At 50.1% G+C, this 20,131-nt stretch overlaps 5 protein-coding genes across 5 annotated transcripts; 3 read left to right on the forward strand and 2 right to left on the reverse strand.

The window, feature by feature from the left end:
- Positions 1 to 8,337: 8,337 nt before the first annotated feature.
- Positions 8,338 to 10,344, forward strand: G647_08094 (ABC transporter ATP-binding protein ARB1; the record flags this gene model as incomplete). The annotated part of the gene is made up of 3 exons (XM_008732406.1): positions 8,338 to 8,976; positions 9,024 to 10,165; positions 10,218 to 10,344. The coding sequence occupies 3 exons, from the start codon at positions 8,338 to 8,340 to the stop codon at positions 10,342 to 10,344; spliced, it is 1,908 nt and encodes a 635-aa protein (XP_008730628.1).
- A 1,315-nt stretch (positions 10,345 to 11,659) lies between these two features.
- G647_08095 (uncharacterized protein) lies at positions 11,660 to 11,959 on the forward strand (the record flags this gene model as incomplete). The annotated part of the gene is made up of 1 exon (XM_008732407.1): positions 11,660 to 11,959. One exon carries the CDS (start codon positions 11,660 to 11,662, stop codon positions 11,957 to 11,959), a length of 300 nt encoding a protein of 99 aa, XP_008730629.1.
- Positions 11,960 to 12,883: 924 nt separating this feature from the next.
- G647_08096 (uncharacterized protein) lies at positions 12,884 to 14,998 on the reverse strand (the record flags this gene model as incomplete). The annotated part of the gene is made up of 1 exon (XM_008732408.1): positions 12,884 to 14,998. One exon carries the CDS (start codon positions 14,996 to 14,998, stop codon positions 12,884 to 12,886), a length of 2,115 nt encoding a protein of 704 aa, XP_008730630.1.
- A 513-nt stretch (positions 14,999 to 15,511) lies between these two features.
- On the reverse strand, positions 15,512 to 17,029 carry G647_08097 (uncharacterized protein; the record flags this gene model as incomplete). Its single annotated transcript, XM_008732409.1, has 1 exon — positions 15,512 to 17,029. The coding sequence occupies one exon, from the start codon at positions 17,027 to 17,029 to the stop codon at positions 15,512 to 15,514; it is 1,518 nt and encodes a 505-aa protein (XP_008730631.1).
- A 2,196-nt stretch (positions 17,030 to 19,225) lies between these two features.
- G647_08098 (uncharacterized protein) lies at positions 19,226 to 19,942 on the forward strand (the record flags this gene model as incomplete). The annotated part of the gene is made up of 1 exon (XM_008732410.1): positions 19,226 to 19,942. One exon carries the CDS (start codon positions 19,226 to 19,228, stop codon positions 19,940 to 19,942), a length of 717 nt encoding a protein of 238 aa, XP_008730632.1.
- Positions 19,943 to 20,131: the final 189 nt, after the last annotated feature.

Raw genomic sequence — 20,131 nt, forward strand, 5'->3', positions numbered from 1 at the left:
TAACCCTAACCCTAACCCTAACCCTAACCCTAACCCTAACCCTAACCCTAACCCTAACCCTAACCCTAACCCTAACCCTAACCCTAACCCTAACCAAAGATATAGTAACGGTCGTGGAGTAGAAGGATATAGATATATTAAAATAGTCGTAGAGTAGAACCGGAATTAATATACGCCCGTAGAGTAGAAGAGAACGCTAAGATAGAAAAGTGGGGCGCTAAGCCTAAGACCGGTATAACGGCGACGATAATATCTCAACCCCCGAATGAGATATGACGATGCGGATAACGGGAGAGGGGAGCCTAACGGGGTATCTATCCAGTAAATAAATTATCGAGACTAAATCTGGAAAGACTCTCTAACCGTACCCCGAGACGCTTAGGTAGATTACGACCTGAGGAGGCGGGATTTCCTTACGATATTAGCGGCGCGAGGGTATTAAAGGGGCGTAAATACGCTAAAAGTTACTTATATTATCTTTATTGTAATATAAATATAAAGGTTTATATAGTTAGTAAATAGAGGGATATTAATATACTAACTAAGGAATAATTATAATTATAAAGGCGGAAGATACTAATATACTAGCCGAGGTATACTTAGAATCGTAAAGCGAGAAGATTAGTATATATTAGCGAAATTATTAATATACCGGTAAAGATATCGATATACTAATTAAGGCGTAGTTATAGTTATAAAGTAGAAAAGGTATTAATACACCGGTGAAGATATTAATATATTAACTAAGGTATAGATATAGTTATAGAGTAGAAAAGGTATTAATATACTAGTAAAGATATTAACGTACTAACTAAGGTATAAATATAATTATAGAGTAGAAAAGATATTAATATACTAGCGAGGATATTAATATATAAATTAAGGTATAAATATAGTTATAGAGTAGAAAAGATATTAATATACTAGTAAAGATATAGTAACGGTCGTAGAGTAAAAGGATATAAATATATTAAAATAGTCGTGAAGTAGAACTAGAATTAATATACGCCTATAGAGTAGAAGAGAACACTAAGATAGAAAAGTAGGGCGCTAAGCCTAAGACCGGTATAACGACGACAATAATATCTTAACCCCCTAATAAGATATAATGATGCGGATAACGGGAGAGGGGAGCCTAACGGGGTATCTATTCAGTAAATAAATTATCGAGACTAAATCTATAAAGACTCTCTAACCGTACCCCAAGACGCTTAGGTAGATTAAGAAGTCTTATAATTATTAATTTAGTATAGTATCTTAAGTTATATAGATTAAGTAAGTATAGATAGGAAATTCGTAATATTACTTATATAAATAGGAAATCTATAATATTACTCCGCGAGTAACTTTAAGACCTTTACTATACTAATTATAATTATCGGCGCTAATATATCTTATACTTCTTTTAGTAGTTAATAGGCGTTAATCGCGGCTATTACGGTCTCCTTTACTCGATTTACCGGCCGTAATGTTACTATATACTAAAGTAATAGTTATCGCGTCGAGATAATCTTGCTAATAGGTATATAGCTTATTAATATAGCGAAGAGAAGAATACTAAATAAGGAAAGGTAGCTTATAGGTGTATAGCTTATTAGTATAGCGAAGAGAAGAAAACTAAATAAGGAAAGGTATAAATCTTCTTAACGAAGACCCTATAAAAATAATTTTAAAGAGGAAAGACTAAAGAATACTAAGAGTGTAGGTTAACTATATTAAAACCCTATATACTATATAAAAGAGAGTTTTTACTACACTATTCTTTAATAAAGTTAATTTTAGTAAGTTAAATTATAATATTAAGATAAAGATACTATTTAAAGTATTATAGTCATTTTAAATTTTTAAAAAGTTATAAAGAACACTACTCTAACTTATACTTTAGCTTAGTGTAAGAAAACTAAATAAGGAAAGGTTTAAATCTTCTTAGCGAAGACCCTACGAAAATAATTTTAAAGAGGAAAGGCTAAAGAATGCTAAGAGTGTAGATTAACCACATTAAAACCCTATATACTGTATAAAAGAGAGTTTTTACCACACTATTCTTTAATAAAGTTAATTTTAGTAAGTTAAATTATAATATTAAGATAAAGATACTATTTAAAGTATTATAGTTATTTTAAATTTTTAAAAAGTTATAAAGAACACTACTCTAACTCACACTTTAGCTTAGTGTAGTAGATATATAGTTATTACTCTCTATAAGTAAACTAACTTAGACCGTAGACCGCCTTATATAGAGCGATTTATAACACCCTAGACCTCTAGGTTATATAAGACTCGAAGTATAAGAGGAGGATAGGACTCTTATACGAGAGGCGCGAGAGTTATATATATCCTCTTAGTAGGCTTAGTAAGCTCTAGTAGCTGTTCCTGACACCCTTAGTAGACATATAGTTATTACTCTCTATAAGTAAACCTACTTAGACCGTAGACCGCCTCACGTAGAGCGATTTATAATATAAGCGTAGTGAGTCTCCGCCGAGCGGCTTACGATTAGTCCTATATTAGGCTGTGTGTAACAACAAAGTATAAGATTACCCTTTAGAGTCGAATAATTTAAAAAGCGAAAAAAGTAATAACTAGAACTTTTACTGTATATACTTGAATTTATTTGCTACCTGACGAAAGGAGTGACAATAGTAGGATTATGTCATGAGTATGAACGTCTTTCTCATCCGATCCTGACGTGGGTTCACTTGCTGTGTTCAATCATCATCATTACCACTGTTTCGTCCAGTCGGACCAACTCGTTGCAGTCACAGAGACTGTTCTCGTGATTGTGGCCGTTGCACCTGAGCAGCCGGAAGTGTTTCCTGGCCCGGTGTCTGTACATCTACCCGTGACGGTGGCTGTGATTGTGGCCGTTGCGCCTGAGCAACTGGAAGTGTTCCCTGGCCCGGTGTCTGTACATCTGCCCGTAACGGTGGCTGTGCTGACAACAGTAGTACCAGGCCCGGTGACGGTTGTAATTTGCCCGGAGCATGGTTGAGTATTGGTCACAACAGATGTAACTGTCCGAGCCGGAGAACCATCCGTGACCGTGACTGTCCGAGTGACTGATGGGCCTTGCTGCGTGACAGTGGTGGTGGCAACCGGGCCGGATTCAGTGGTTGAACGGATCACAGTGGACACAACCGTGGTCGCGGGCCCAGCAACCGTAGAGTAGAGAGTAGTTGTTCTAATCTCAACGGGCCCAGGGATGGTTGATGTCACAGTGCTCGTTTGGCCTGGAACGGAAGAGATCGATGTTTCTGTGACAGTCCTGGTGACTGTTGAACCCTGACCACCGACAGTCGTGGTAACGATGGAAGTGCTCACGACAGTTGATGTTCTATCTCAAGATTAGCATGATTTGTTCCGCTGGAGCATGTGTATGCAGAGTAACTCACGCGCATGGTCCGACGGGCGAAGTGTTTGGACAACTGGAAGGGACAGTAACAGTCCTAGTCTCCGTCTCGGTGGCGGCTGGTGGAGGCGTAGGACAGCTCTGGTCTCGGGTGACAGTGGCCGTGACCGGGCTGCAAGGCCCTGAGTTCGTGACAGTAACAGTAGACGGGACGTTCGGACAAGAACTTCCACCACCTGGTCCGACAGAAGTAGTCTCGCACGTGGATACGGTGATGGTGGTTGGGGGCCCATTCCCCCCGCTTGTCACTGTCACAGTAGAGGTTTGACCACTCGAGCATCCAGTGACACCTAGGAATACTCGTCAACCTCTATTCGCCAGATCCGTGGTGTAGAGGAACCGTCCGAGTTTGAGGGCCACAAGTTGAGGTACAGGGAAGAGCTTACCATTCACGGGTGTGGTATTGTCGCATCTGGTGACTGTAGTAGGAGGGGGCAGAAGAGGGCAGGACGATTGACCAGGAGCCATGATTGTCAGAGTAGTCGTGGCGGTCGAGCAGCCTGTAACGCCGTTGACTGGAGTACTTCCGGCGGTAGTTCCATATCCCCAGTCGCTCCAGATAGACGAAGTATCGCGGCGGACCACTGGATTGGCAGCGGCATAGAAGCTGGAAGGGTTGATCAGTGAATGTATGGGGAATAAGGCACCGCAACAAACCTCAAAGCAGAGCTGGCCAAGAAGGCCGACCGGACAAGGCTGGAATACATAATGTATGAGAAGACTTCTGTGTGAATGATCTCAAACGAATGGAAGACGGATTTAATCCTGTCGAGGCTGTTGGATGAGTCTGATAGTCAGGGGAACTCCTCTGTCTTTATAGACCTGATGGGGCAGCCGATTTCCACGTCAGAGAAGCACATAGCAGTTCACTCATGTGTTCCCGACTGCAATGCGAGGAGGAGACCCGGACAGCAAATCTGGCGACAAGGCCAGGGACACAAGATGCATGTAGTTGGTGATCAGACCAGAACAGATTGGATGTTCCTGCATTCGTGTTGGCTGTCTGTGTTATCTTGACCGCTTCGTCCCTACTCTCCAGGCAAAGATGGAAGATTAGAGATCGTTAGTTGCATGAACGATTGAAGATAGGACCAATATCATGTATACGGATAGTTGAAGGACAGGGGTCGTTGACGGTGATTATGGTGAAGATCGCGTGTGCCAGGTTAATACTCCCAGGGTAGGGATACCATAACCACGATTGCTTGCCCGTTGTCGTCGCACTGCATGTCGTGTTGGCTGTGGCATGGAATCTCCTAATGTACCAAGATTCAGGACCTCGAATCAACCATCTTCAGTGATGCAGCCGGTAAAGCTGCTTGAGAAAAGGTCCGCAAGCTCCAGGTTTATGTGGTCTGCTTTCAGATCAGGACCGAGGCCGCATCACCATCCGAAGCGGAACGGAGCGTAGCAGGGGAGTCAGCAAACATCAAGCCTGGAAGCTAGAAATGGTGGACAACTGCAGTTCTGCAGGCTTCCGGGCAGTTAATTTCGCTCTGGAACCTCAAAATAGGTCGCCGTCAAAGCGTTACATTCGATTCGAGTCGTGAAAAGTACAGTTGGGTTGTGCGACTGGAAAGTTCTGGTTCTAGTTCTAGTTCGCGACGATTTTCCGATCCTTTCATTTCGCACGCTGGCTGGTGCACCTCCGTCAGCAGTGGAAGCCATCTCCCATTGACAGGCGTAGTCCTCATTCGATGATCATTCTTCGGAAGTGCCTAAGCAACGAAATTGGCAGACTAAGACATCCTCGTCGTTGTACCAACCTCTCCGTAGCGAGTGACGTAGAAATTGTTCGCTGAACCATGTATCGATGCAAGGTTCCGAGACCAATCTCTGGTACCGCACCTGCGACCGGCCCCGTTATGGAGGGTCCAAAGTCTTCTCCAAACGACGTCGAATCGAGTCTCTCCGGACCTCCGATTCCGTTATGATTCAAACACCGACTTTTGATCGACCTGGATTTTCTGAGACATATTCAGAGGCAGTCTGAAGTCTCCAGTGTGGGCGTGGCCGCACGCCGGAATTTGCAGCGGCCAGCTCACGGGAAGAGACGTAAGACATTGGTGCAACAGCTGATGGCCAGGGCGTGTTGAAGGTTCTTCCAAAGTGGGTCAAGGCATCATTGAATTCATGAACAGCGTTGGTCATCCCCCAGGAGTTCCCAGCAGCATGAAGAATCGCCATCTAGTCAATCCGTTTCGCCGAAGGGCTTCGGTGCCCTGAATTGGAAGTCTGATATTACGCTGCCTGGTCCGAGGTTAATTTTCGTGTAGTAATCGCGGCTTGGTTTCATTGCTGGCGCGACAGGGTTGTGGATACTTCCATGGCAAAGGACACTGTTGCACAAGAGTGGTCTCACAGTTAACAGAGGTAATTGGCCCCCCAGCCTGGATACAATGGGCGTACCATGCAGCTGCCCGTTATGTCAGTCCGAGGAATTGGTCGCTCACGCCTGACTTACCAGATGGAAAGAAAGTGGGAGATCCACGCCGACGTAACGCAATAACTCGTATCAGGTTGCAAATCATGCATACATGGTTCTGGTGTCAGGAGAAGTAGGTCGTTGGGAGACAGTGTTGAAACGTAATAAGCTCTGAATGCCGAGAACGACAAGCCCGGTGCCGATGCCTAGCAACACTTTGGGAACGAGGGAACCGGGCCCGGCCCGCCTTGGCCCCATGCTCTCCGTTCACTTCTCTCGGCTTGACTGCCAGTCCGCGCCAAAGGGCTACTTCCTAAGGAGTACTTCTTGAATCAGTCATCATGTCGCGGTGCTCATCACTTGCAACAACAGCCCTTGATTGGACCAGCCTCGATGTGGTATAGTGAAATAACCATGCTCAATGACCCGGTAATAGGCCTGCGATCAATGACAGCTCTGTACCAAGCTCGTCGTGGCAGTTTTCTTCTCAGACCGAATCCCTTTTCTTGGATCGTTGAGTTTCCACGCCCTATTGTCGAGCTTTGTCGGTCAGCCCCTCTATGCACGCCGCAGCTTCCCAGCTAGAGGCCCCCTCCTAGCCGCTTGATTCGCACTTGAAGAGGCCCAAACGTTGTTGCAGAGCTTCTCTTCAAGGAGCAGCAGACTCATGGAAGACTCCGCGGAGCAAACCTTACGGTACTGTGGTTGCGCACACAATTGGAACAAGGAGATTGGGCTCGGTTGCAGTCAGGGAACAACGTCTGGAGTGTCCGCGTTGACCCTGTCACCAGAGAACCACAGTTGATGTGTTCAGTTGGGGCGCAGAAAAGCCCACTTGTAAGTGTTGGTAGATTCCTTGCGGTATTATCCGCACGTTTCTTCCAGATCGCCAGGAAATCTATCACTTCAGGTTTTCGAGCCGTATAGCTCTGAACCCATTCTACGAGCCTTCTTTCGAAAACGCTTGAGAGATATACACTTGGTGCGGAGCAGCGTAACTCGCTTTGTGCTTGAACAGCCGACCAACGGAACAATATGTTCATGCATCTTATGCACCAGTTGCTACCTCTTGCGGCAAAGTACCTGGCGCCCGAAATCATTCAACTCGTCAGTCGGCACTCTTCGCCCTCGTTATCACCTTCGAGGTCCGAGGGGTGGAAGGGTTGGGTCTGCGTCCGAGGAGATTCCCAAGGACCAAACCACAACTCCTGCTAATGATCACGTATATACCGAGATATGGCAAGGCTTGTCATGAGTCGTCCTACAAATGAGCCAAATGCAGGGGCAGTCCGGCGTTCTCGCTTGCCACGTGAGAGTGCGCGTTATTCAGACGTGACGAGCCTCCTTCATCTAGGTTCGGCTCCTATGAACGAAGCAAGGTCGGCGTTAGGTTGGCTGGCAGCTTCTGCCGTGATTGAAACGCTGCAGGTTATGCTTTCCATTGACACATGTCTTAGGCATCCTGCTGCAATTCGACCATTCCCACGCCTCCATTGATCTTCAGCTCCGGACATCCTTTCTTCTTACCCCGAAGACCTCCAACGAACACCAATGGATATGTGTGACTTCCAGGACAAGAATCTCTAGCGTCACTGGAGAAGATTTCGGCCTTAGCGAACCAGCCAGGAAACGCGCAGACATCCTATCATCAGGGGTCGTCGACGTGTTCTCAAGCAATGCCAGCATCTCGGGCAGCCGAGATGACTTGCTACACCATTGTGGGGTCTCTAAGACAAACTGAAAAGTCAAAACTGAGAACTGAAATATTTATGTGGTACTTTACACTTCTGCGCCATTATGCCACGTACGTTGTAGCGGTCACATTAGCATCTCGGGCCCTCCTAAGCATTTGATATCCGGCATCCATCTACTTCTTGTGACCCAGCCGACACAGTAGAAACAGCGTAGTTGTGCCTGCTGCCAGTCGACCGCAGGGATCATTCGCAGCCCCGATCCCCACTGGTGAAGTCCAATAGTCGGTCTGCCACTGACGATGCACATTCTGCACTGATACAACGGATACGGACCAGATCCTATCACCTATCTACAACTGTTTTGGCCTCGTTTTGTTCCGCAGAGTTCGCTCCCTCATGGGCTACCTCTGGTCTACACTTCCATCGTTTTCTTCCGGAGGGAACTGTCTTTGATCCTCTTGGGAGCGAGATGTCAAGACACCGGTTCTGCCTTGGCACGTATGACGTCTGACCCATTCGTGCTGTTATTCCATTGGCGGGGCGATTCAACGGCCCAAATTTTCCAGAATGCGCTGCTAGCCTTTTGCCAACAAACCCCTCCGTCGAGGCATCTACTCCTTCTCCTCCCTGTGGGCTTTTCCATTAATTCCTCCTCTCGACAATTTCCGGGAGCCTACACTTCCCTCCGTGCTGCACAGTTCTCAAACCAGTGCAGGCCTCATTTGATCTGTGGATCCGGGTCTTTCTCAACCCCGCCAACACCTCCGCCACCAGACCGCCTCCAACTCCATTTTCCTACAGTCGTCAACATGCCTGTGTCCGCCTCGAAGGCCGCCCGAATGGCGAAAAAGGCCGAAAAGCCCGAAAAGAAGACCGCCGCATCGAAATTGTCCTCCAAAGCCAACTCGAAGAACCCCTCCACAAATGGCTCAAAAGCCTCTTCAGTTGCGGGTGACGATGGACCCCCTATGCTAGACGAAGACGAGGAGGACGCACCTGCCACTGACGCAGATAAGATGGAGAAGGTCAAGAAGTTGACTGAGCAAATGGACAAGCATGGTCTGTCAGACCGAGTCACAACCGGTGTGCTGGCCTCGCTAGAATCAAGTCGCGATGTCAAGATCACCTCCGCGTCTCTAGTGTTCCACGGCAAAGTCCTCATTCAAGATTGTACAATTGAAGTCAACTTTGGCCGACGATATGGCTTGCTAGGCGAAAACGGCTGTGGCAAATCCACTCTTCTCAAAGCCATCGACAAGCGCGAGTTCCCTTTTCCTGAACACGTCGATATCTACCTGCTGAATGAGGGTGCGCCTGCTACTGATATGGGCGCTCTCGAATGGGTCGTCACGGAAGCCGAGAGGGAAGTCAAGAGGCTCGACGATCTGGCCGAAGAGATCCTGGAGAAGGAAGGCCCGGAAAGCCCTGCACTCATGGAGATTTACGAGGTAAGACCGTTCAGCCCACCTCCCATCCCATTTGTTGACAATTGCAGCGTTCCGAAGCCATGGATCCCAGCACATTCGAAGTCCGAGCCTCGCTCATCTTGACCGGCCTTGGATTCAACAAGAAGACGATCCATAAGAAGACGAAGGACATGTCCGGTGGGTGGAGGATGCGTGTTGCCCTCGGTCGAGCACTCTTCGTAAAGCCATCCCTCCTCCTACTGGACGATCCGACTGCCCATCTCGATCTCGAAGCCTGCGTGTGGTTGGAAGAATACCTGAAGAAATGGGACAAGACCCTGATTTTGGTTTCGCACTCAATGGACTTCTTGAACGGTGTTTGCACAAACATGATTGATATGAGACAGAAGCAGCTCATGTACTATGGTGGCAATTACGATTCCTACATGAAGACCCGATCGGAGCAAGAAACAAATCAGCAAAAGGCGTACGTCAAGCAACAGGAAGAGATCGCCCATATCAAAAAGTTCATTGCTTCCGCTGGTACCTACGCCAATTTGGTCCGACAGGCGAAGTCTAGACAGAAGATTCTCGACAAGATGGAGGCGGATGGTTTTATTCAGCCGGTGGTGCAAGATCGCGTCTTCACCTTCAGATTCGCCGACGTGGAGAAGTTACCCCCTCCGGTTCTGTCCTTTGACGATGTTACCTTCAGTTATTCCGGCAAATCAGAGGATAATTTATACGAGAACCTGGACCTCGGTGTGGACATGGACAGCAGAATGGCTCTCGTCGGACCTAACGGTGTCGGCAAGTCGACTTTGTTGCGCATCATGACCGGCAAACTCAGTCCTACTAGTGGCTCAGTGAGCAGACATACCCACCTGAAACTGGGACTCTACTCCCAGCACTCGGCTGATCAACTCGACTTGACCAAGTCTGCGCTGGACTTCGTCCGTGACAAGTACTCCTCAACCTCACAAGACTACCAATACTGGCGCCAACAGCTCGGTCGTTATGGTCTTTCTGGGGAGGCACAAACTGCTTTGATGGGCACCCTGTCGGAAGGTCAGAGGTCCCGCGTTGTCTTCGCACTTCTGGCTATTGAAGGTCCAAATATGCTGCTCTTGGACGAACCTACCAATGGCCTCGACATTCCCACGATTGATTCTCTCGCGGACGCGATCAACGCCTTCTCCGGCGGCGTTGTGGTCGTTTCCCACGATTTCAGGTAAGTCTTGATATCCTTGCAGTCTTAAGCGCCCAACCTAACACTTTTCCAGATTGCTCGACAAGATTGCCAAGGATATCATGGTTTGCGAGAACAAGACAGTTCGACGATGGGACGGCAGCATCGGCGAGTACAAGAACTACTTGCGGAAGAAGATGGTGTCCATGGGTCAAGTCTGAGCGATCGTGTCGCCTGTCGACACGGTTTCTGCTTTTGATATGCATGGCGATGGCTGTCCGTCCCTTTGGCATACAGCGACTAAGGCACGCCGTTGAATGAAGATTGATGACTGATGCATTTTCCCCCTCCTCAGAGGGGAAGGGAGATTCCCCGGCATCACGGCGTTTTGACATAGACGGGGATGGGCAGGTTGACCTCGAAAAGGGACAGGGCCCCAACGACAGAGGACCAAGTCAAGTCCCAGGATTCTGACGTCGCCCTTGCTCTCAGCGGCTGTTGGCATTGCATGCGCCCAGAAACTTGTCGTCATTAGAGGTGTACATGCGCAACGAGGCTCTAAAGACGTCTTTCAGGCTCGGCCTTGGGCCCATATTCGAGGCGGTTGCAATGTTACTTCCTCAATATCGATCTCTGATAGACTCGCTTCAATGTTCTAGCTTGGGGCAACATAGACTTATGCGCGAAATCAAAAGTGTTTGTTCACCTTACACGTATCGAGTATCTGTAACTGAGATGGCAGCTGCTTTCCCGATGCACGAAGGGGTGCCTGGGCGTGGTGGAGATTTGGCTACGGACAATGGCAATCAGCTCCGCATCTCAGTCTCCCCTCTCCCACTGCGAGAGATACCTTCCTGCGAACGCGGTGTCGCAGAAATATCCTCGGCGGCCCGTTGACGTAGGTTTTGGCCTTGCTTTCCGGAAAGATCTTCGCCTCAAAGTCTCATACATCGACGGACAGCAATCCTCCTTCGATATTGTCCACCCGAGCCTTCTAGTTAAGCACGTTTCAAGATGACTTCTCAGGCTGAGAAGGACAAGCACAACCCTCGCTCCGTTCGTGTGACGAGGGCAGATGAGGTCAAGACGGCTCATGGACAAACCGAAGGAATGATTCGGCAGGTACGCACTTCGTTAATCTGACCCTTGACTTGCGGTCTTGCTCTGAGGAGGACACCCTTGCCACATGGTGTGCGAGAGGGTTGGAGCCGGCATTGAATAAGAAGCTAGCATGGACTTGACTTGCATAATCGCAATAATGGTTTTGGATCAGCCTGTGTCATTATGGCACCATGACTGGTGAGGGATAGAAGGGTGGTGCCCCGCAACAGCGAGATCAGCCGTCTGCGCCGATGGTTAGTCTTGCTTGCGAAATGCCAGGACGGCGTGAATGCAGCGTGGGATGGAAAGCCTTTTCACATCCTAACGTTTACTTGATTCCGATCAGCTCGGCCTCCAGACGGCGTTACTTAGTATCACTAACCCTCCTCACAGTCCGCTATCGTGGCGCTCTCCCCATCCATCTGTGGAACACTCATGCGAGCCCAACCTCACTCTGCTTCGGCGGTCCATCACCATGGCACCCAAGACACGATTGTCTACGCCGTCAGCGGGTATGGCTCACTGGTATCCTCCTCTGGCGAGACCAAAGACGGCCCATTTGGTGATGTGAGACAGGATCTCAAGCCCGGAGATTGGGCTTTGATCCCGGCGTATAGGGAACATCAAGAAGTGAATGATGGAGACGAGGAGGTCGTTTGGGTTATCGTCAGGGCACCAGAGGGTGTGCCTGTGGTGGAGAATCTGAAGGATTGGGGAGAAAGCTTGAAGGCGTAGAGTTTGTCACCGAGAAGACAGTACGGGCAAATGTCCTGCTTTGCTGGTGGTACCCAGACGTTGTCCATTTCAAGCTCTGGTTAAGTCCCAAGGTAGACATATGGATCAACTTTGGGGACCATAAATGGCATGCTTTTGACCCAACTGAATGCCAGAAGCGGAATCATTCGATTTTAACCAAGACCTTGCGAACGAGGGGCGGCCTTTCACCATCCAGTTCGTTCTTCGTGCCATAGTGACTTGGACGGCTTCTCCGTGTCTCTTCCACCGACCGTACTTGCATTCTCTGATGAGCTGGACAAAATGCGGCCGCTCGTCGTTTCTGCGAAGTAGGCAATCTCTCCCGGTACGTCTTCAACCTAATAAGACACCCAATATCAGCTTCATCCTTCCATCAGCAGCTACCTTTATGACTTGACGCCTCACACCGTACCCTCGGCGTACCCTCTTTGAGCCAAAACGTTGAGGAGGTCTCGCAGTTCACTAGAGAAGACCTGTCGCCAAAGGGTTTCTTCCTCCCCCTCGAATGCCATTAACGGGCCATTTGCGCGACGGTGATTGACTGCGGCTAGTGGCCAGCGAAGTACTGCACAAGATCGAGACCTAGTGAGTAGCCCCCCAGCTGCGACGACGTGGCTCCAACTCAAGCATTGTTTCTCTTGACCAAACCAACGGGCGCATGGTTGATGGTGCAAGTTCTCTGTGGTCAGGGAGCGTCGTTGCGCAAATCTCGACTGCTTCTCGGCAGAGTGACGAGCACAGTGCTAGGCTAGGGTCGCCCAGAAAGAGAGGAAATGGCATGACGTTCGTCCAGTGGCGGATCGCCTTCGGTGAACAGTAGAGATCGACGCGTGTCTCTGCCAGCGCATTTTCGTTCTGATAGGTGACGGCCGTTATATGGGTTAGATCCAGAGTGGCATTACCTTACATCGCTGTGTCGTCTTCTTCGTCTTCTTCGTCTTCATCGTCATCCACATCATTTGCATCTATCTCGTCTTCGGCTTCATCTTCACCAGTTTCACCGCCTTCTTCACCTTCACATTCATCATCGTCCGCCCCATCCCAACCGGCTTCGTCGACTTCCACCTCGCCTTTCAAGTCCCATCGATCCCCTTTCGCAGCCTGGCTCACATACTTCACAAATCTCAACGTGCCTTTGTCCCTGAGCACAATGCTAAACCTGTTCCAGCCTGCCGCGTTCGTAAAGAGGATGCCGTCGTCTTCGTCATCTCCAGCTTTGTAGACGGCCGGATCGTGAGAGGGCTTCTTGCCAACGCTCGGCAAGACTTTGGAATTGGGACTAGCCAGCTGCTCATCTTCGTCGTCATCCCCAACCATGTAGATTTCTTCGCCACCGAATTCAATTTCTGCTGGGTCTGAATCTCGGAGACTGTCCACTTCCATGGCCTTGACCTGGGTTTTGTCGTTATGACCATTCGAATGATCGGAATCTCCGTTCAATTCCTTCTTCTCATTCTTCTGTTTGCTTGCATCTGCTTCTTCATCGGCAATGCCTTGGCGTTCCCATCCTTCAGTGGGCGTCAGGGAGATCGTGAATTCCAATTTCGGTGCGTCCCCTTGGTACGGATGTGCCAGAGCATAGTCCTTGCCTCGACGGAATCGTCGAGCTATGGCACTTTGCCGAATAAGGCTCTTTGTCTTCAGACCCGTAACAAGCGCCAGCCATTTCTTGAAGGCATGTGAGTGAATCAAATCGGCCAAGATGCGAGAGATCGGACATTTATCACGATGCAAGGCTTCATCGGTCTGGAGGTACGCATACCGGTGCTTGTGAGGTGGGCGGGCGACCTTCCAGGTAGAGGGGTGGTAGGCTCTGGCTGATGGCGCACGTACATCATCTTCGTCATTCTCAATGTTGGAGATGTATTCCTTGAGATTAGCAGCAAATGTCGGATTGAAGAAGTGGTCGAGTTGCAGTACAGACATATCAGCGAATGAGGATGAGAATTCTTCGATCATGTCTGGAGTCAAGTAATGCGGCGTCATGTAGTGCAACAGGAAGGTCAGGTCTTGCTCGGTCAGGATGTTGTCGTCCGTATCAAGATCGTCACCGGGATCAATTTCTCTCCTGGCTGCCTGACTGTCCATGACCATTCTCGGCTCGTCGAAATGGCGGAAAACAAGCTGCGGTACATCAAACTCGCTCGACGCACTCTTGAGCTGCGCCAGGCTGGATTTTTGAGCCTGCGTTTGTTCCATACCCTCTTCAAATCCGTCCTCGCCCTCCTGCGGGATGTGAAACCAGCCACTGATTGCCATGCGGATTCGTCCTCCGTCCGCTTCGAGATTTGGACCGTGGTAGACCTCTTCTACGTCATGGTAGCTCTCTCCAGGTCGAACAGCAAAGAAGCTCAGTTGACCGAACGAGGGGGGAATGTTCAGACTGTGATCGGCGCGTGGCACTTGGATGTCCTCGCCCTGCCTGTTCTTCTTGGTGTCCGTCGGATAGAGTCGCAGGCCACCACCCCATTCAGGCTGCCACGGATGCTCGGGATCTGTCAAGTAGAGAATGTAGCTGACTCTTCGACTACCAATCACATCGTCGTGGCATAACAGATAGCTGCCTGGAGTGTAGACATTTACAGCCATATCCGTCTTCATTCCAGACACTTTGCCGGCGCCCGTGACTGTCGCCACCCATTCTCGAAACTCGGCGCTATAGAGAGCATCTCTAAGACGGACTAGGCTCGGGAGGTGCTTCAGGGATTCAGCATCGAGGTGCGAAAGGTTCGCAAGGTCGCCGGATTGGTGGATGCGGTAGATGTCGGTCTCTTTCAAGGTGAAGTGGATGTGGGTGGTAATCTCCTGGCGGACCGATCGCAGAAGGGAGTCCTCGATCAGAGAACGTACCACAGCGTGGGGATAGGGTTTAGCTTGTTGGTATCCCTTGCGGAAGCTTTCTGTTGTCTCTTCATCGAAAAGGTCCGACCGAAATGCTGACTGAATGTTGCCATGGCTGTCGGAGACGATTCGTTTCTTCGCAGGAGGCTGCTCGCTCGGAGGTGCTTTGCGCTTCATCATTCGGGGCTAAGGTCCAGCTCACCGGAAAATGATGACTGCGAAGAAGAACTGTGGATCAGGATGCCGGTCCTTCATGCTCGCATTGAACTTTTCTGAAGTCTGCTGGTGCGGAGAAATTTACTCCAATGGTTAGCGCATTGGCGGTCGGTGACGTGAGTGAAGACTCGAGCTCTCCAGGGCCGCATGGCGAATCCTACCTACATGAAGAGTACCGGGTGGATGAAGAGTGCTGAACCTGTCGATTTCTTAAAGACAATACGACTTTGGGCTGATATTATAGTACTGGTATCTGCGAGATGACTGAAATATCCTGTACCTGCTAGAAGGGGTATTTCATACATTATTCGTCAAAGGCATCATCAATCATGTCCATCCCAAAACCGAAAGCGCACCCCTGGGTTCAACCTTCGCAGCATTCACTGGAACAGAATCATGGGAGTGTTGCTTATTCAGATCCATTGATGAGATCTGCCAGCCCAGACCACACGATGCCATTCCTCAGCTCTCAAACTATTTGCCGAGCTTGCCGAAAGATTTGTGAAATCTTTTCGATGTGTTCGGTGCTTGGTGTTCGGGCTTCGGACTCGGCGGTGGTAGTTGTGCCTGCTCTGCCTTCTCCCAAGGGGTAATCTCGTCTGCGAAAAGCATGCTTGCTCGCAGACCGAGTCGTTCCCGAGAACTGTCGGGCCGTTTCTCCAAATCTTGCTGTACTCGAGGTCGTCCACCGTCCACCGTCGCTGGGGCCGAAGCTCGATCCGCTGGGGATGAACCAGCCTTGTGATAGCCGCTTCTTTCTTCCACCAAAACCAGCTCTTGGGCTTCTCCGGCTAAAAAGGCATGGGAGTCGGTGATTCGTGTATGCGAAATCTTCTTCCTTACAACCGACAACCCGGCCTCGTCAGGACCCTCCGATAATACCGCATGAAGACTGAGCTCGTTGATGCCTGGCTTCAATCCGGGTGCCTGTTGTTGCGAAGTGGTGGCCAAATAACGATCCTGAGAACTTGCCGGCGAAGCTGCCTGCTGCGAAATGGATCGGACAATAGGGGCAGCATAAGATCTTGCAGCTTGTGCCCAGTCGATTGACTCCCAAGCGAGCGCCTCGTCCGCAGGGTTTCGTTGATGTTCGAGGGATTTATCCATAGCTGAAGGCCTCGGTGGCCCGCTGGTGTCACTCGCACATGATTTCGTTGACCTAGGTCGAATAGTCCGCGATCGGGTCGTTGCGAATGGCTTCGGAGTATCCAGTCCGATATCGTTTCGAGGGCCAGGGTGGTGCCCCATGCCAGCTGAGCTCTGCTGGTGCCTCAGCTGGAAAGGCTCTTCAGGAATGCTATCACCAGCTGGCTGGGATGGAGGGGAACGGGAAAAGACTGAGGCGTCAGTTCTCTGTTGTGATACCAGATCGCCAGACGAATTGAACGATTGGGCGTAGAATCGAGTGCGAGAAGATCCGCTTTGCGAGCCACTGGAGTTGGCAAAACCGCCGAAGGAGGAACCAGTAGTCGAGCTGGAGTTCCGACTATTCCCACGTCGTCTTTCAGAAGAGTCGCCGGCCTTGGAGTCTGCGCTGAAGAATGACTCTGCCTTGGCGTTCTGCTTCTCTTTCTCTTTCTCTTTCTTCTCCCTTTGCTTTACGCTCTCCGGTATGCCATCCCACTTCGAGTTGACCTTTGGCACAAAGTCTGGCATCTTCTCCAGTCTGACATTGGGAACTTTAGTGGCACTCGTTGACCCATGCTGGGCAATCATCTGAGCGGCGACTTGGTTCAGGGCGACGGACGTCGGCTCCCGGACCTGAAAGAGCCCGCCAAAGATCGACTGCTTCTTCTTCTGTGGTGCCGTCGCAGCAGCAGCAGCTTCTTTTGTTTGGCTCCCAGGTGCTTTCTGGCTCGCTTTGGCTAACTCTTTTGCCAGAGTCTCCTTCTGAGCAGCTTCCCTAAGCTGTCGAATGGTAAGCCGCGGTCTTTCCTGGCTGTGCTCTACACCGTGGTGTGCATTTCGTACGAGATCTACTCTCTCAGCCATGACGGACGAGGAGGGAGGCCTGGAGCTCGGACTCTTCATCGCATGCAAAGGCGACAGATCTCGGCGTGTCGAAGCATTAGATTGAACATGTTGCTCGTCATCTCGTCGCGCGCCAGACTCGCTCGTTGACATAACCTGACACAAGAGAAGTAGGCCACTCTGGACGACAATCGAAAAGACTATCGCACCAACAATCAGAGCGTGAGGAGTAGTGGAATCTTGTATGTTGTGCCCCGGATGACGAGGAGCAGCGGGGTGGTATTTCGAACAGTCCCTTGCAACTTGACAATCCTCGCCCAGGATCTGCGCGGGAGCACCAAACCAGGAATAGCAAGATTGCTGAACAACCGTGAGCGTCACGGGTAGTTGGAGGCAGCAGTGGCAAGTGGATGAGCGTCAGTTTGGTGAAGAAGTGTCATGTAACAGCGATCGACAAATTCGAGAAAGGTACTCGTACGACTAGCAGCACAAATTGATCGAGATACAAGTCGGAAGGATCATGCAGGTGCCAGGCATGGGACTTCGTCGTTGACTTCCAAGTTCATCTTAGATCGGCGATGACACGTTGAAAGCAGGGGAATTGTGGGTTATGGATATCCGCGAACTGTCAATCTGTCACACTGTCCGCCAAAGGAACGGAGGGGTGGCGCTGCTGAAATGAGCCAAACAAACAAGGGACCGTTCAGTCTTGAGGCTGAGTGAGGGCGAAAGCAAATGCAGCATGCAGGGTTGGCGCGCCTTACACGTTGACCTGCAACGGGGACGTGCGCCAATTGCCAATAAGGCGGGAAAGCAAGCCGGCGACAGACGAAGAAAAGAGCTCCTGGGGAGGAGGACCGCAAAGGTGACATACCAGGCCAGGGTCAATTGACTGGCATGCACTGTAGATGATTGATTGGCTACGAACGACGTAAAAGTCCGATCAACTTTTGAACCCCTCATGCTCGTCGCTCGAGATTTCTCTACCATGAGCACCCGAAGTGGAGCTCCGACTTCGCCTTCACAAAGTACACAGTACGGGTTACAAGGATACGTGCATGTGCTTGATCCGGTAGTCCAGATATGCGTCGCAAGCGAGTGCTGGTGGCGAAGTGGATGGACAGCAGCTTGAGCCCAGGCCTTGGTGTATTATCCCCAGTACTCCTAGCTAATCTAGCGTCGTCCTGTGGCACAAAAGTCACCATGTTAGGCCAAGTCTTCTCCGCTCCGTGCGAAGCGCAGTCGGGGGCTTCAAGTTGCTCAGAGCAACGGCCCAGCTTTGTACGACTGGAAGCGATCTGGAAAAAACACCGCGCGGAGCACACAGCCGGAAGCTAAGGGTTAAGCATGATGCAGCACGTTGCGGTCAAGGAACCGGGGTATTCGTACACAAGTGCCAAAGTACACGTGGAGAGCAGGGTGGTGAAGACGTCCGAGTTGCACTAGCATAATGATGGAATTATCCAGAAGGTTGGAGTGAAAGCCATGAGTGGACAATAGTGGATAGGCCCTGAACGATCAAACACCAAAGAAAGTCAGGGGCCCTGTCGCTCTGAAAAGAGTTCTGCGCGAGGACTGACAGTTGAAGGGCTCGGCACAGATGAAGGTGTTTCTAGTGTTCTACCTTTTTAAGGTCGCCGACGAAAGTTCCCGGCGCCCCTGTTTTCTTGCTCACCATGGGCATCCGCGTGCCAGTGGACCCCCCGGAGCCCCCGGAGCCTTCGGAGCCCTCGTCCCTTCGAGACATCTGTGCTGCCTGCCCGGGTGTGTTGCCACAGGTCGTAAGTTACTTGGTACAGCAGACACGCGATGCCTTTCTTACCCAGGGCGCGGTTCGAGGAGCAAGTGAATTTCCTGCCACAACCATCTCCCTTTCAGTATCTTGAACCTCATCCTCTTGTAAAGCTTGCATGGTGTATGTACTGCCTCCATCCGAGAAAACTCAAAGCTCCGCTTGCCATCTACCTTCCCCTCTTACTAAACACCGAACGGGCGATCTAATCTACCTCTCCACCTGTGCCAATCCCTGATCTCGATGATCTCAAGTACGATCCAGCCCCAGATACAATCTTACGACTAACCTCGGAACCGATACCCTTTGTCTATTTCCCCCAACCCATTAAAGTCATCAGACCGGAAATCCCACGAAAACCTTAGTTTTTCATGCCAGGCGACCCGTCGGATGCACGGCCCACTGTTGTACGGCTCAAGTTAATCATGCCCGACGACAGACAGGAGATCCCTGACGAGGCCCGGGCTGGTATCCCTATTGAGACCACAACTCGCCCAAACGCTGACACGGTACACGATTCTGGTGGCAGTCCTCAACGTCCATCCTACTCGCCCGTGACTCCAACGCTTTCACAGGCCAGTTTAGCTTCTCAAGATGGTAACGGTGCAGACCTACCACCTCCGCAATGGATGGACGAACCACCTGAACCACTCCCTATAAGCTTGGACGATAACCCAGACGCCATTGCCCTAAGAGCAACGCTGTCGATCCTACAAATCCAGCGACAGCAGGCTTTACAGGACATGAGGGAACTGGATAAGATAAAAAAGGCTGCTCTAGAAGACCCACAGCAGTTCGTCAAGGACCTCCAAGCAGGGAAGTTAAATCGTCAACCTCAAGCTGGCATCGACGTCGATAGGCTGGACTCCGCAGAGACTACAGAAGCAAATACATCCAAGTTCGGTCAGTTCCCAGGAGTGCAGAATGTCGTCCGTACTCCGCCGGTGGAATGGGCTAAATATCACATTATTGGCGAGCCTCTAGAACGCATTCACCGGATGCAGCAGCAATATCCGGCCTCTGGCGACAAGAACCACGACAGTTCAGACCGACCTCAGCCTCACACAATAGCTGCGCCATATCGTCCATTTGTGGACAGGCTAGAGACAAGTCAGCAGAGTCAAAGATCGGCGGAGCGTTGAGCATCGTCCATTTCGATTCGAAGACCCTCAATCTATCCGTTTCATGGCCTTTGCCGAGATAATGGCAGCGAGATAGCTCGCGGCGGTTGGGGCTACTCTGCGTATCGGTATGCGACTTGACCATTGGCATATGATACACAGTACAGGACATGGTTAAAGGACAGCACATTGGTCACAGTGCACGAACCA

The sequence above is a fragment of the Cladophialophora carrionii genome (assembly GCF_000365165.1).
Source record: "Cladophialophora carrionii CBS 160.54 unplaced genomic scaffold supercont1.7, whole genome shotgun sequence".
In the NCBI taxonomy this organism is placed as follows: Eukaryota; Fungi; Ascomycota; class Eurotiomycetes; order Chaetothyriales; family Herpotrichiellaceae; genus Cladophialophora; species Cladophialophora carrionii.